Source organism: Lynx canadensis, chromosome B4, assembly GCF_007474595.2.
Source record: "Lynx canadensis isolate LIC74 chromosome B4, mLynCan4.pri.v2, whole genome shotgun sequence".
Lineage (NCBI taxonomy): Eukaryota > Metazoa > Chordata > Mammalia > Carnivora > Felidae > Lynx > Lynx canadensis.
Window position 1 is genome coordinate 102,496,603 of NC_044309.1, and position 17,366 is coordinate 102,513,968.

The following is a 17,366-nucleotide window of genomic DNA, read 5'->3' on the forward strand; positions in this document are numbered from 1 at the left end:
AATTAAATTAACATTAATCTACACTAATTAAAACTATCAACCATAAAGCCAAAACTGAAAGAAAAAAATCCTCCACAATTGCTTATATAAAACAATAAAAGGGGAAAAAGATTACTTACTCAATAAAATGGACACTTACCCTTTTTTCCATTTCCAATAGTGACCGATCAGCAAACCTTTCTTGCCTCTGTAACAAAGTAAGAAATATAAAAGGGATCTAAGTACAGTAAATGTGGGGGGTGGTAGTGGAGGAGGACCACAGTAGCTCTCCTCTAGTGGTATTCAAATAAGTCATACTAGTCAGGTAGAGGAATACACAGGTATAAATAAAAAATCAGTTCTGTATTGAAACAATAAAAATTAAAGGAATGCTTAGAAACAGAATGGTGTCCACAGCTCTCATGGACTACATTCCACTTTCCTCAGGTCTTTACATAGTACAGTACGGGGTAAGGAAGGAGGAGAACTGTGGAACAACACCAAAAAGATCCTACAGTTTCTCCTCCAATGCTCAAACTCTCTCCTTTCCTACACCACCAGGAGGAGTGGCTAATCCGAATGGTCAAATTCTAAGACTTTGACTGAAATGTAGTTTGGACTAGATTGAGTGAAATATCCATGCAGACAAACCAGTGAACTGGCCTAAATTTTGTTTTCTCTCCCTGCTTAGTCTTGCCCACTCTCTCTCTCTAGAGTTTTTGTTAACAATCACCCATATTCCAAAATTGGTAAGTAAGGTTCATACTCCTGGTCACTTAGAAGAAATCCTAGCTATATAGATTTTCTTCTCCTGGTGAACTTAGGACTCATTTTCCTGCTTCCTGTACAATGTGATCAACTCAAAGTTGACAAAGTCCCCTGAGATTTGGGGGATGGAAAGGACCCTTGGGATTTTAAGTCATATGGTGCAGGTAACACCACAAAGCTCTGCATATGAATACTGAGTAAAAGACCCAGTTAAAAAACAAGTTCTATCCTAGTTCTTTCTGACTTACACTGACTTCTGTACATTTATCTCCCTTGGGATTCCTGGTCACTTTGCCAGAAAAAAAAACAACCAAAAACTCATCAAATGGCTCACTTCCCAAAAGCGAATTTGCTGAATAATCAATCTTACCAATTTACTAGAAGTGTTTTTTTTTTTTTTTAATGTTTATTCATTTATTTTTGAGAGAGTGTACAAGCAGGGGAGGAGCAGAAAGAGAGAGGGAGACACAAAATCTGAAGCAGACTCCAGGTTCTGAACTGTCAGTGCAGAGCCTGATGTTGGGTTCAAACCCATGAACCACGAGAGACCTGAGCCAAAGTCGGCCGCTTAATCGACTGAGCCAAACAGGTGCCCCCAAAAATAGTTTTTGACAACTTTTTTTAAATGTTTATTTTTGAGAGAGAGAAAGAGAGCAAGTTGGGGAGGGGCTGAGAGAAAGTGAGACAGAGGATCTAAGTAGGCTCTTCGCTAATGGCAGAGAGCTTGATGTGGGGCTCAAACCCACACACAGTGAGATCATGACCTGGGCCGAAGTTGGATATCTAACCAAATGAGCCACCAAGGTGCCCCTTTGACACCTTTTTTAAAAGAATGATAAGTAACATTTTTTTTAAAGTTTATTTTTGAGAGTGAGAGAGTGGGGGAGGGGTGGAGAGAGGGAGACACAGAATCCGAAGCAGGCTCCAGGCTCTGAGCTGTCAGCACAGAGACTGACATGGGGCTCAAACCCACAAACTGAGAGATCATGACCTGAGCTGAAGTCGGATGCTCAATGGACTGCGCCACCCAGGTGCCCTGTTTTTTGGCAACTTTATTAACAAGAATGTTCTTTTATGACTATTAACTACAAAATTTACTTAAAAATATATTTCATCATTAAATGCTTTTTTTCTTTTTAAAGATTTTAAGTAATCTCTACACTCAACACAGGGATTGAATTTACAACTCCAAAATCAAGAGTTGCAAGCTCTACTAACTGAGCCAGTCAGGCACCCCTAAATGTTTCTTTATACAATTTTCTGTTCTGTCAGCCCTTTCAGTATTCATGCTTTAGTATTATTCAGACTTGCAACCGTTACTTTTTGATCCTTTTATCGCAATTTCTTTTTTGTGGTTATGGTATATAAAAGTTAAAGATCTGATCATAGCCGGGTATCCTTCCCTTTCTCTGTTGTTTTATTTATTTATTTTTTTTTAATTTTTTTTTTTCAACGTTTATTTATTTTTGGGACAGAGAGAGACAGAGCATGAACGGGGGAGGGGCAGAGAGAGAGGGAGACACAGAATCGGAAACAGGCTCCAGGCTCTGAGCCATCAGCCCAGAGCCCGATGCGGGGCTCGAACTCACGGACCGCGAGATCGTGACCTGGCTGAAGTCGGACGCTTAACTGACTGCGCCACCCAGGCGCCCCTCTCTGTTGTTTTAAATGGTTTTATGCTTTTGTGCTTACTCTTTCTGGAAAAAGAAAAGTCGACATTTTAATTACTTATTGTTAGAAATCAAATATAAAATATATATGTATCAAATATAAAAACTTTTCAATTCTGATTTTTTTTTGTTTTTAAATTTAAATTTATATTTTAATTGCTAGAAATACAAAACAAAGGCTAATATAATGTGCCCCTTGAAGATCTGCAAATGAATCCTAAAAATGTTTAAATGACTGAAAGATGTAGGGGCATCTGGCTGGCTCATTCAGGAGAGCATGTGACTCTTGGTGCCAGGGTCGTGGGTTTGAGTTCCGTAGCGATTACTTAAAAAAAAAAAAAAAAAAAAAAAAAAGAAAAAAGAAAAAGACTGAAAAATTTAAAAATGACATTCAAAAGCACCCGAAAGAAATCAGAAATAGCTGAAACAATGCCATTATATGTAAGTTAATGAAAGTTTAGATGGAAAACTGGCATTTTATTGAGGAGTTTTCTTCATATAGGGACATTTTAGCAACTTTATGATTTATGTGCTAATTTCTTATGTTAAAAATCAATTTTATTAATTAGTTAATATTTCTGGTAAATCTTGTAGTTAATAAGCTGTTAAAATCATAATTACTAAATCTAGTGAAATGACATTTGACAAAATATTCATCAAACCAGCTTTTGGTAAATCAGCTTATTTCCCTCTGTTGGAGACTACATGGAGGAGGGTGGCTGGACTAAGACGGGACTTAAAGATTCTAGAGTCCCTTGGCCAACTATTATCAAACATATGATTAATAGGATGATATCCCTTGGAAAAAACTCCATGCAACTATCAAACTGCCACCACTATGTTATGGAAGTAATGCTCAAAAAAGAAAATTAAAAAATCAGGTGGAATGATTCATAGTAGACTTAAATACTCAGGATAAATACTCTAGAGTTGAACAAAAAGCTTAATGTTTATCAGTTCTGCTTTTACATATATCCTTAAATTTTACAAATAACATTTACATAGGTTTCCCAACTAAGATAGCAACTCTGAATACTTACCGACGTCTTAAACTCTGAATTACCCTTCCCATTATTCATTCAGTATACTGGGCATGGTACTCAGAGTGTCTGCTAAGGCAGAAGCTGTCATACTTTTTAATCCAGTGACTTTTCTGGCCACAGTCCACAGGATCAGAAATTGGTACAGGACCCAAAGGCAACTTGCTATTGGTTGTCCAGTGTCCTATGAAATTGGACTTTTCACTAACAAGACCGTGAGCTGTAACAGGACTGCTCCATGCTGATAATAACTGGCTAATTCTATCAGTTCTCCTCTCTTGTAGAATTCAAATGAGAGACATATAGGAAGAATGAAATGACAACAGGGCACGCAGAGAGCAGAAAAACAGAGAAGGTAGTAAGCAGTAAAAACACAGATTAGTTGACTCACCAGTTACAGGACACTGCTGTAGAAAGCAGTGAACTTTTTTTCTTTTTAAAGCAGTGAACATTTTTATTTAGAAAACATTATGATCAAATCTCTAGAGCTAAAGCTATTTTCAGAAAACTAGTTATGATATTTTTATATGAGGAGGTTTACAAAGCTACTAATGCAACCCAAAGAAAGATGACTTTCCAGTTTACCATAAAGCCTAAGCATAAACCAGCAAGTTGTAACTTGTATGACATTCTAAGTTTTTATGACACCTCACCGTGAAATGTATTCTTGTTCTGACTTACTTCTCTGTATATCCTTATAGTAAACCCTCAGCAGCTGATGGAATCTGCAGAGCTGAATAACCTCATAAGGTTAACTCCTGGAATTTTAGCAAAGCCTCCACTGTGCATTGCCAATTGCTTCACAATGTAATAGAGGTTAACAACAAGAAGGTACCTAGTAACAAGTAGAAGTTCACATAGAGAACTTAAAAAATTATAAAAAAGATAAGTATAAAAGAATGACCAATGAAAGTATACAGTCTCATTTATACAACTGGAGATGCCATTTTTAGATCAGTGACTTCAAACTGGATTCCAAAAGTTGTACTGCAGAAATTTGTTTATACTAGAAGGTCTCATGTTAAAATTAAACAAGTTTGTTTTCTTAAAAATTATGGGACCCCTTAGAGGCCTTTAACACATGAATAGTATCCTATAAAACTTCCAAGATGTAGTATAGTATCTCCGAAGATTCTTGGGTTACAAAACTTTTCTCTTTGAATGAGGACAGGTAGAGAATGAGGAAGGAATGTGTCTATCACTATCTCTCACAATTATAGTATTCCATGAAAAAAGCTTAGGAAACAATTCCTAGATCAAATGTATCCTACATCATATATACAGCTGTGAATTTTGTTCAGCTATCCCAATTTTCTTGTCTAAAATGGTCTCGTGTAGGCTGCTGCATAGTAGGTAAAAAGCGTTAACGACAAACTATCTTATTCCAGCATTATTATATCAAATTACTTTTTAAGGAACAAACAGAAAATATTTATAATGAATAAAAGTGATTATAGCGGTGCCTGGGTGGCTCAGTTGGTTAAGCGCCAGACTTCGGCTCAGGTCGTGATCTCACAGTTCGTGAGCTCGAGCCCCACACCCTGGGCTCTGTGTGGACAGCTCAGAGCCTGGAGCCTGTTTCATATTCTGTGTCTCCCTCTCTCTCAGCCCCTCCCCCACTCTCACTCTGTTTCTTTCAAAAATAAAACATTAAATTAAAAAACAGTGATTACAAAATTATTTTACGGCCTTAAGAAGATTCTGTATAGATGCTTTTAAAACCTTGCTACATTTGTTATTCTGGAAATAAGCATTTAAGCCCTGTATGTATCACAACATAAGCATTAAAAGGCTTAAAAACACCTCAACTTTCCACTACAAGGCTATACATCTGTGTGTGTGTGTTTAAGTTTATTTATTTTGAGAAAGAGAGAGTACACGCTGTGCACGCATGGTGTAGGGGCAGAGACAGAGAGGGAAAGAGAGAATCCCAAGTGGGCTCTGCACTGACAGCGTCCGACACGGGGCTCTATCTCATGACTGAGATCATGACCAGAGACTAAGTGTCAGATGTTTAACCAACTGATCCACCCAGGTACCCCTATACTTTTGTACTGTTAATTCATTCTAGAAAGAAGTAAAATGAAGTCATCATTAAACTGTATGATCTTGATTCCTTCTTACTGATAAGCTATTATCAGTAACCAAACTTATCTTTCAAAGAAACATCTGAGAATATTTCAGTCCAGTTTTTTAGACAGAATAAATCACAACTATTACCTTCAGGGTAACGAACAGAAAAAGGTACAAACCTGGGTGGCCTTTTCCAATTGTAATTTAAGATCTGTCAGTTCCATATTTGTATCATGTAGCTGTGCTTTCAGCTTTTCATTTTCAGCTAGAATTTGTTCATAAAGCTGTAAAAAGTAGGGTAGAACAAATTACTTTTCTGCTCTCCTAATATTTTAAGATTTCACATTGATTATTTGCAATATTGAAACAGAGATTAATAAGAGATAGAAGCCATTAAAGGAGACATTTAAAAAGTATTTTAATGCTTTGTGGTTGCAAGGCAGAAATTTTTGGTTATGCTATGCAGGTGTTTGTCCATATAAACTCTTTAACAAATTAGATCATGTTACAAATTTAAGACATCACTAAAAAATCTAACTTTTCTATTTCCATTAAAAAAAATTCATTTATATGATAAAGAGGGACTACATATCTACAGACCAATGACAGTTACAGCTAAGGGTTGAATAGCTTCCAAGTGATCTTCATTTGGGGTCTGTGAACTTCTCTGCCTACCATTCTCTCTTGAATTCCTGACACTGAGATGGAGCATCAGTTGTATTTATCATTTAATGAATGTATTTTTCCTTTAATGAAATTTAAAGGAAAGTGAAATATTTCTTGAATACTTTTGTAACACTTGAATCTACTATTTCTTTCCCCTTCATCTCTACTACTACCACTATAGATGACTAATATCATCTTATTAGACTATTTTAATATTAAAACTGTTTTCCTGACCTCTAATTTGTTCTATTAGCAGCAAGAATTAACTTTTCCAAATTACAATCTCAATTTCATATGCCAACCATTCCATTAACCCTCAGACATTAGAAACCCTTGACTAGCTTCTCAGGGTCCTCAGTATGAAGATATCCTTAAAACACCCTGTAAAACAGGTATGGTCTGGTCCTGATGTGCACACCTAACTACAATGTCACACCTCCATCCCTTCTGCTCTACTAGCCATACTGAAAATTTAATTACTTCAATGCATCCTGTGCTGTTCTACCATCAGGTCAATGTCTTTGCAGTTCACTCCACGTAGAAAACTTTTTTGTCCCATTCTGCCAGTTTAACTAATCACCCTTCTGGGATTCACTTCTGAAGTTTCACTTCTTCAGAACATCTGTTTCTAGGCCCTGTAACTTTCCTTTGTTATACACTTTTAGAACACAGATCCTTTACTTCAGGATAATTGTTTCTATTTTCAAATTATACATTTACTAGTTGACTGTATGATAACTTCTCTCTCTTCTACTACATGGAAGATATCCATAAGTGTAATAACAGCATCTTCAATCTACTGCTGGTAAGTAGAAACTCACCACTTAGCACAGTTCAGGGTTCAATTCTTTACCGAATGAATGACAATCTTATTCATAATGTAAATCGACGTCCCACCTTCCTTCTCTTGCTGACTTAGTTTGTAAGAAAGTGATACAAATAGCTGCCAAATAGCTGGGGAACACATACAAGTATCACAAGGCTTCTTTTTCCCCCAACAAATTTCATCAGGTTTATTCTAAGCTCAAAAAATGTAAGAACTATGATAGAATCCTAGATTGTTGAGTTTCCAAGACTTACTTCCTAAATACTTCCATCCTTAATCTGTAATAGCACTTAAGCTACCACAAGTTTTTTAGTTACCTAGGAAAAACTCTATTCTCCTAGGAAAGCTCTATTCCCTTTTTTTGGCCACCTCTTATTAACAAATAGGTAAAGAAAAATGTGTGTGCATGCACACACAAACATCCCCAATACCCATGCCTCTTTTCAACTCAATCATAGTATCACCATACTAGGCTGAGACACTTAAGTGTGAAATAAAGTCTCTTTCCTTTAAAAAAAAAACAAAACAACAACAAAACAGCTATTTATTTGTAGGCTATCTACCATTTAGTGCCCCAAACTGAAAATTAAGTTATTTCAAGATATTGATTTCATAATGAGTTCCAGGAATAATATCCAAACACAAATATATCAAATATATCAACAGATCAACCAACAATTATTTTTTTATTAAATATAGTTGAATAACCCAAGTACCTTTTTAAAGTCAGTTGAGTCGTCCTTTTCTAGCCTGCTACTATAAGGTTTTCTTTCTTCTAAGTAACTGTATGATCCAGAGCGACCCAATAAGGAATCATACCGATCACTAGCTGATGTGGAACTGGTTTCATATCTTTAAAAGATGAATTAAAGTCAAAATCTTTATTAAAGGCTTTTACAGCTCACATTAACATGCATCCTACTACATTTGAACTTGATATTCCAAAACAGCAGATAACATTCTCCCTCATCTATTATCAATCAACTTTTATGATACATTTAATAAGTGGAAAGTTATTTATAATATTATTCATTTCCATTATTTGAGGAAGAGATTCAATATATCTATATCCAAAAGTCAGAACTGGTTTCACATCACGATAAATTATTTCAACAATTTTAAATTGTACATTTTTTTTACATTTTAAAATCTCTGAAATCAGAACATAGAACATGGCTTATAAGTGATGGTGTATTATACTTTTTGGTAGCACTTTTCCTTTAAGTGGCATACAGTTGTCTAAAAATTTTAGATTTGATAAACTAGTCTATCCAAACAGATAATAGGTCTGCCCTAAACAGAAAGAACATATCTCATTTGTACATGAGAATTCTCTTATTATCTCGTTCTAAATTCAGGTTACCTTTTCTTGATAAAAGCTATTGCCTCCATATTTCAATGGAAATGTGTAGTATACAAAAATTTGTTCTTGGTTTTACAAGGCTTTGGTTAACAATTATGGGCAAGAGAAATGGAATGGAGGTTAGACTCAAGGACACTGTGGAGGTTCTCTAAAAGGTAAATAATTTTGAGCTAGATGACAGTTTTTAGTGTCTTCACGGTTTTTCTTTTGTTTAAAGCAGGGACTGGAGAGAAGATTCAGAATACCTCATCAAATAAATTTATGGTGGGTTTCATCAGTCCCTGCTGTTATTAGGAAAACTTAAAAAGTTCTCACTGTTGTAAGGGTTTAAGAAAAAATTTTCTTTCTTAGTGAGTTACTGGGACTATTTAACTAGAAGTAAAGGCTTTGACAAAGAAAGCTGGTAACAGTTATTAGGTCGTCTAAACATCTACAGATTTTTATTATTCAGATAATCCTAACAACTCACAAAATCCATAAGTATCTAAAAGCAACATGGAATGAAAATCTAAAAATAAAAATAAGAAAAAAGTCAGTAAAAATATAAAACATACCTAGAAATGGAATCCGTCTAGAAAAAAGAGAAAAACACAGGCATACTAAATTTCTATACTTTTATTAAAGCAACTTGATAGATCAAGTAAATTTAACATAACATTTATGCTATTGTCACACTACTAAACTTCTCTATTTACTATCTATATGTTTTAACTGTAATGTGATTATTCTTAGAAGTTCTAGAACAGAATCACTATATTTTTCATGCATAATAGCCATGCAACTAATTACACTTGGCAATTTATGGTCATCTTTTATGAATTTCTGAAAATACCATCATACAATATTTTTAATTAGAAGAAAAAAAGAGAGAGACTAAGACACATATTTATTACTTATACCTACCCTGCAGGAGAAAGTAGCATGTTTATATTAAGAAACATCAAGTTTACTACATGATATCCCAAAGCAACTATTTTTCTCATTTTTCTGTTTTTGAAGCAATAACATGAGAAGCAAACAAATGAATACTTGAAGTATTTTATATATAATAGTATATACATATTTTGTTTAAAACTTACTTTCTAGAAATCTAGCTATAAATTCCTCCAAGTTTAGCAATTAGAGGATAGGAAATTAGGATTTAATTTTCTCAAGTAAGTGGTATGCTATGTCAATGTTTCATAACTTTTCTTATCTAAATAGTGAAATGATTAATAGGGTCTTAGTAGGGGACAAAACTTTTTTGGTGGTCATCCTTAGCTTTTCCCCTTTCTACTGAAGCACTAGCTGAATCTATAATTTTCTGTAAGGTAACTATTAAGAAATGGTTTGCTAAAAAAAAGAAAAAAAAAAGAATGGTTTGTAAAATTTCAAAATTTAGATAATTGTATTTTTCCATTATATTTATCTCTGAATGCACTGTAAAATTATTGAGTTCTTTTGGGATTATTTAAAGTCTAACTTGGACTAAAAATGCCTTACTAGTCTATTGAAATTGAAAACCAATTGTAGGGGGCGCCTGGGTGGCTCAGTCGGTTAAACGCCCGACTTCAGCTCAGGTCATGATCTCATGGTCCGTGAGTTTGAGGCCCATGTCGGGCTCTGTGCTGACAGTTCAGAGCCTGGAGCCTGTTTTGGATTCTGTGTCTCCCTCTCTCTCTCTGTTCCTCCCTTGCTCATGCTCTGTCTCTCTTTCTCTCTCTCTCTCTCTCTCAAAAATAAACAAACATTTTAAAAAAGTTAAAAAAAGAACCCACCCAATTTTATTTTTTTTTTTTTATTTTTTTATTTTTTTCAACGTTTTATTTATTTTTGGGACAGAGAGAGACAGAGCATGAACGGGGGAGGGGCAGAGAGAGAGGGAGACACAGAATCGGAAACAGGCTCCAGGCTCCGAGCCATCAGCCCAGAGCCTGACGCGGGGCTCGAACTCCCGGACCGCGAGATCGTGACCTGGCTGAAGTCGGACGCTTAACCGACTGCGCCACCCAGGCGCCCCGAACCCACCCAATTTTAATTTTGCACTTGCTTCCTATTTTTTTCACACAATGCTTTACCTCATTGATTTGTTCATTAGTTTTATAACAATTAACAATTCTGAAGGGAAATTTCAATTTTTGAGAGATTCAAATTCATATATTGCTAAGAGAATAGACTTTGTAAGTTCTCATCACAAGAAAAAGAATGTATAACTATGTGTAGGAATGGATGTTAACTAGACTTATTGTGATCATTTTGTAATATATACAAATAATGAATCACTATGTTGAACACCTGAAACAAATACAGTATTATATGTCAATTATATCTCCAAAAAAAAAAAAAAAGAACAGAACCAAAAAAACCCAAGAGATCCTATTAAAATTCAAAAAAATATCCATGTGTACATATCAAATGAAAACATCACCTCTCACCTCACCAATCTGCACTCTGGTTCACTGATTTAAATTTAAGAAAAAACAAAAACTCCAAGCAGTCACAGAAATCACTCAAATTTCATTTCTTTGTCTTTAAAAATCGTGTGATCACTGGTCATTATTTACATTCTTAAAATTGGGATAAAAACCCCGTAACACAAAATTCACCATCTAAACTACTTTTAGGAGTATAGCTTAATAGTGTTAATTATATTCGCATTGTTGTGCAACACATCTCTAGAACTTTTTTATCTTGCAAAACAAACTTTACACCCATTGAACAACTCCCCATATTCTTCTACCCCCAACCCCTGGAAACCAGAACTCTACTTTGTCAGAGTTTGAATAGTTTAGATGCCCCATGTAAATGGAATCATAGTATGTCTATTTTATGACTAGCTTATTTCAAATGGTAGATGTCCTTATTTCATATAGTAACATCCTTGCTCCCTGTGTTATAAAATTATTTTTTCAAAGTAAAAATACCCTTATTACAGTGCCAGAAGGTCATATAAAAGTACCACAGCGTAAAAAAGTTTCACTGTAACTCCCTGTGCCTCCAACCCTCTTAGATAACTACTGTTAACCTTTTTTGGATACACATGTAAGTGAGCTTCTGATTTGTACTGTTAAACTAATCTCAGTAAAGAATGAATTTATTACAGTTCCAATATCTTATATAAAAATGCCTATTTTAACAGTAATCATACCAAATCTGAGCATTATTAACTTCTGCTAATTTCACTTTTTATTTTAACTGTCATGTCTTTGGTTGTTAAGATTGAATGCATTTTAAAATTTACTGGCCATTTATATTTCTTCTTTTATAAAACTTACTAATTTCATATATCCTGTCTCTACTTCCCTTTTAGTGAGTCTTTTAATAGTACAAATACTAATCTTTTAAATGTTAAAAAGAAGATTAAGATTATTCACTTTATAAACAGAGTAAATGTGCCTCAACTTTAATAAGGGTATCTTTTCTATCATATTCTAGTTTTACATGTTTAAATAATCAAATCTGTTAATCTTTTCTTTTTCTTGCCTTAGTGTTATACTTAAATTCTTTTTTATTTATTATTAAAAAAAATTTTTTTATGGTTATTTGAGAGAGAGAGAGAGAGAGAGAGAAAGAAAGAGCGCGCGTGTGCGCATGAACAGGGGAGGAGCAGAGAGGGAGGGAGACACAGAATCTGAAACAGACTCCAGGCTCTGAGCCTTCAGCAGAGAGCCCAACACGGGGCTCGAACGCGTGAACTGCAAGATCGTGACCTGAGCCAAAGTCGAAGGCTTAACAGACTGAACCACCTAGGCACTCCTATACTTAAAATTCTTGATTTATTACTAATGTCCTTTGCAAGGTAAAAGTTTTATTATCTAACAACTTAATGATAGCAAATCACAATAACCAAAGCAACATAAGTCCCATTTTTAGAAATAATGAACGTTATAATAATTATCATACATAATTCTATGTAACGGATGTTATGATAAAGTAATGCAGCTTTCTATGATAAAATTTAATCTTAATTTCTTTTAATTTATATCCTGAAAGTAGACAGCTTGAGCTTCATATGCAATTGAGAATTTTTAAGAACTTTTTGGCCTTATCCAATTTACTTATCTTTGAAGCAAAAATGTACAGGGCACACACCATTTTGTAATGTAGTTAACTTGGATTCTAGAACCCTAATGGAAGTTCTGTCATCAAACACACTATTGAGGTGTTGATGACACTATTTATTTCAGGAAATGTACAGAAGAATTTTGCTGCTAATACTTTTACACAGAAAAGTAAGGGCTGATGCTACAAGTTTTTTTTTTTTTTTTTAATGTTTATTTCTGAGACAGAGAGACACAGAGAATGAGTGGGGGAGGGTCAGAGAGAGGGAGACACAAAAGCAGAAGCAGGCTACAGGCTCCGAGTTGTCAGTACAGAGTCGGACGCGGGGCTCGAACTCACAAACCGTGAGAGCATGACCTGAGCCAAAGTCGGCTGCTCAACTGACAGAGCCACCCAGGCGCCCCGATGCTACAAGTTTTAAAAAGAGAGTAGCATACTGGTGGAAGCACTTTTCTAGTCTACTGTAGAAGATACTGTTAGTATGTTAACCTCCATTCTTCCTTTTCCTCATGGTGTACCAGTCATTTGGTTTAGGTGAGATGGTATATGGCCCACATTAGTAGCAAAATGGCTGCACTATCTTAGTGGTGGGCCTTGTCTGGCTTAAGCCAATTATTATAATCCCAGCAGTGTGAGGTAAACTAGCTTGAGGCTGAAGCTGACACAGGGTTGTGTAATATAACTGGAGCACAATAAATTCTCTTTAGTTTGAGTTGGGTTTTCTGTTACTTGTAACTGAATGTTAGCACAAAAACAAGAGCTAAATAATTCTTTATTTAAAATGAAAAATGGGAATGCAAGCTGGTGCAGCCACTCTGGAAAACAGTATGGAGATTCCTCAAAAAACTAAAAATAGAACTACCCTACGACCCAGCAGTTACACTACTAGGCATTTATCCATGGGATACAGGTGTGCTGTTTTGAAGGGACACATGCACCCCAATGTTTATAGCAGCACTATCAACAATAGTCAAAGTATGGAAAGAGCCCAAATGTCCATCGATGGATGAATGGATAAAGAAGATGTGGTAAATATGTACAATGGAGTATTACTTGGCAATCAAAAAGAATGAAATCTTGCCATTTGCAACTACATGGATGGAACTAGAGGGTATTATGCTAAGCGAAATTAGTCAGAGAAAGACACATATCATATGACTTCACTCATATGAGGACTTTAAGAGACAAAACAGATGAACATAAGGGAAGGGAAACAAAAATAATATGAAAACAGGGAGGGGGACAAAAGATAAGAGACTCATAAATATGGAGAACAAACAGAGGGTTACTGGAGGGGGTGTGGGCTAAATGGGTAAGGGGCACTAAGGAATCTATTCCTGAAATCATTGTTGCACTATACGCTAATTTGGATGTAAATTATTAAAAAAAATTAAATTAAATTAAAAATTAAAACAAACAACCCAGTTCTCCTGTTTATTAAGAATTTACAGCTCTGAGATATAATACTAATGATTATTTTAAAATTAAGTATATGTTCAAATTAAGAAAAAATAAAGCCACTCTTTGGGATTTCCTAATAAAATTGCTTATTTCTGTGAAAAAAATAGATAAAATGAAAAAAAAATCTATTTAAATTGTTTGGAACTAAGAAAATGTTTCTTCATAGAAACAATTTTCTACTCAATGTTAATTAACAGTAAAACTTAAAACCCAACTAATCTGAATATGCTTCAAAGTCATAACTCTGTGAGTCAGAAAATCTTTTCCCTTCCAACCCAGCCTGGTGGGATGTAAGGTCTATGTGATAAGGCAGTGAGAAGTGCCAGCTGAGGGTGGTTTACTAACCCGTTCCCTCTTTTTTATCTATTGTTTTTTCTTGAAAGATGGGAATTCATAGGGTAGCAATGGGAAAGGAAGACAATGGTCAAGTTTACACAAGACGCAGGGGAATTGGGGGAGTGCTGACAACTGATAGGCAAAAGATTTAAAAGTTATCAATAAAGTTTTACCCTGCAAATAATTGTACCCTTGGAAGTAATTAATTTCTCAATATCTGTCTGGCTACCTAATTATAAAATAAAAGTACCTTTCAGGACAAAATAGGAAACCTGGCCCTGAAAGTAACATCCACAGTCACGTAGCACAGGTAACCAATTTCTGGTCACTTCATATTATTGTAGATTCTTGCTGATTGCAAAGAATTTAATAGTTCTATTTAGGAACTCCAAGTCAAAAATAAAGATGCTATGACCAGAATGCCATTTCAGATTAGATAGTGTTGAACTTAGAAGATTAGAACCAACTCATATTTTATAGCTCTTCTCCTATGTGAATAGAGCTCTTTAAAGCATGTCAGCTTTCTCTACAGCCAAACAATAGGGAATAGAGGGAGGAAAATAACTATTGGGAAGAAACTTTCCACATTTGCTAGTTATGTAACCTTTTAAGTCATTCAAACTTGCCTTAGTTTCTTCATCACTGAGGAAAAGAAAATGCCTTTTTGAGAAGATTGTTGGGATGATCAGTTGTGATAATATAAAAGTCCTTTAGAGTGTATTTCTAAAATTTTTTTTTTCAACGTTTATTTATTTTTGGGACAGAGAGAGACAGAGCATGAACGGGGGAGGGGCAGAGAGAGAGGGAGACACAGAATCAGAAGCAGGCTCCAGGCTCTGAGCCATCAGCCCAGAGCCTGACGCGGGGCTCGAACTCCCGGACCGCGAGATCGTGACCTGGCTGAAGTCGGACGCTTAACCGACTGCGCCACCCAGGCGCCCCTAGAGTGTATTTCTAAACAAATGTAAAGAAAGCTAAAAAGACCTACTGTCTTCCCTAAAATATAACTTGTAACTATATATAACTATATAACTTACATTTACAAAAATTAAATCTGGGTCTGGTAAGGTACCCACCTTCTGGGTATCTTTTAGATACTTTTTGTTTTCAACTTTGAATATTAATTTACATACAATAAACTATCCACTTAGAGTACATGGTTTGATAAGTTTTGACAGTTGTATATATTCAGAAAACAACTACAATCAGGATCCAGAATATTTCTATTGCCTCTAAAATATTCTTTGTGTCCTTTCCAGTCCGTCTACCCCAGATCTCAGAGAAATGCTGAGTACTATCCCCAAGCATGCAGGTACAGTATGCAGTAACAGTTTTGCAGGAATAAATACAAACACAAGCAAATGGTAATCCTTGAAAAATATGAATGCTTCTAAACACAAAAAATAATGCTTTCTTACCTGAGTTTCTTTCTTGTTGGATCCTTCTTCTGTATCTGATTGTTGCTCTTGTTCATTTTCATCACTCTAAAATAGATTGTCACTTTACTTTAGAAAAGTAGAAATATATTTCAAACAGTTGATATTTAAATATTTTAGGGCTTTTCTAATTTAAAATGACCTTGAGAAAAATCTACCCAGCAACAGATCAAAAGGAAAACTGATTTTTAAGTGGGAATTTTCCTACCCTGTTTAGAGGAAGTCTATTTTGTCCGCATGACACAATTTAAGTAGGTTAGCATACATGGTGAAAAAAGACCATCTACCTAAAAACAAAATGTAAGAAACATTCACAATGGGGATGAAGAAACTGGAGCCTTGGCAGAAGAAAGAAGGTATTCCATTTTATATTGTAATGATGCTACATGTGCTTTAATAGTTAAATGAACTATTTAGACACTCAATTATAAGGAGGCAGCAAAAATAGGAAGTCCATTGTATTAAGTAAGAAGAGTTAGATTCTATAAGCTTGCAAGATTTATGCAGAAATCCTATCACGTGTAGGTAGTTCATCCATCTGGAAATTTCTTGGAAGTTTACAGCACACCAAATAGAAAATCAAGGTCTCAGATGGCTAAAAGCCTAGAATCCCAGACTATGGGAATATTCTAGTGTAAGGCCTTGAACATCTCAACAAACCTTAAAGGGCTGAAAAAAAAGGAAAGGGAAATTTCCATTCACAGATATCTAGCTCAGGCTCACTATAAAAATGCCACAGGCTTAAAAAAAAAATGCCACAGGCTTTAAAACAAGATCACCCTAGTTGCATATTGGTATAGCTATTTTCAGCGTGACTGAGGGTAAATTTATTAAAATTTTTTGAGCCATACTTACCTTACCCATAGGGGATAAAAACTTTATAGAATTATGGAGCACGTAGGTGGCTCAGCTGGTTAAGAGTCTTACTTCAGCTCAGGTTATGATCTCATGGTTAATGAGTTCAAGCCCAGCACTGGGCTCTTTGCTGTCAGCACAGAGCCTGCTTTGGATCCCGTCTCCCTTTGTCTGCCCCTCCCCTGCTTGCACGTGTGCTCATGCTCTCTCTTTCTCTCAAAAATAAATATACATTAAAGAAAAAAACTTTATGGAATTATTCTAAGGATTAGAGGAAATCTTTGTATATAGGCTATCATATTGTCACCTAGCAAAAATAATGTGTGAAGTTACTAAGTGACCAGGTAAAATCAATGGTGCTGCTGCTAGTATTATTTATTAATATAAACATATTCATATAAAAATATGAATTCCACATAATGAACTGATTATTTTTAAGCACTGCAGTTTCATGGCAAAAAACAGAAACTAGAAATTTACAAAGTGGGCGGTTCAGAGGTCCAAAAAAGTGATAATAAAAAAAGGGGGAGGGAGCCTAATAATACAAGAGATTAAAAACCTGCCTAACTATGCACCACCCTTTCTTTGACAAAGCCCTTTGTTCTTTTTGTATATGATCTGATATAGGTTCAAATGTGGCTACAAAGGAGAAAGAAGATCTGTGCTTGATGGCTGATTAGAATACAATTCAATGTAGGCTTAAGTTAAAAAGATGAATATTGCCAATATGAATCCCAGGAAGGATCTTTACAATGGTAGTTAAGGGTAGGATTCCAGAAAGTGAAGTTCTGAAGGGAGAACTGATCTGAATAAAACTGGGGAAAAAGAAATACTATATAATAAACACAGCTT

General features: G+C 35.2%; 1 protein-coding gene across 6 annotated transcripts in view; it reads right to left on the minus strand.

The window, feature by feature from the left end:
* The window catches only part of PPP1R12A (protein phosphatase 1 regulatory subunit 12A), a 163,618-nt gene that overhangs the window by 7,066 nt on the left and 139,186 nt on the right, over window positions 1-17,366 (minus strand). For 5 of the 6 annotated variants that reach the window (XM_030323293.1, XM_030323292.1, XM_030323296.1 and 2 more), the window contains 5 exons: window positions 15,642-15,707; window positions 8,940-8,956; window positions 7,739-7,874; window positions 5,710-5,814; window positions 140-187 (listed from right to left, as the gene is read on the minus strand). In XM_030323293.1, coding sequence (XP_030179153.1) covers window positions 140-187; window positions 5,710-5,814; window positions 7,739-7,874; window positions 8,940-8,956; window positions 15,642-15,707 — 372 coding nt within the window. Of the gene's footprint in view, window positions 1-139; window positions 188-5,709; window positions 5,815-7,738; window positions 7,875-8,939; window positions 8,957-15,641; window positions 15,708-17,366 lie in introns of those variants that run through there. The other variant, XR_003970477.1, reaches the window with a different exon arrangement.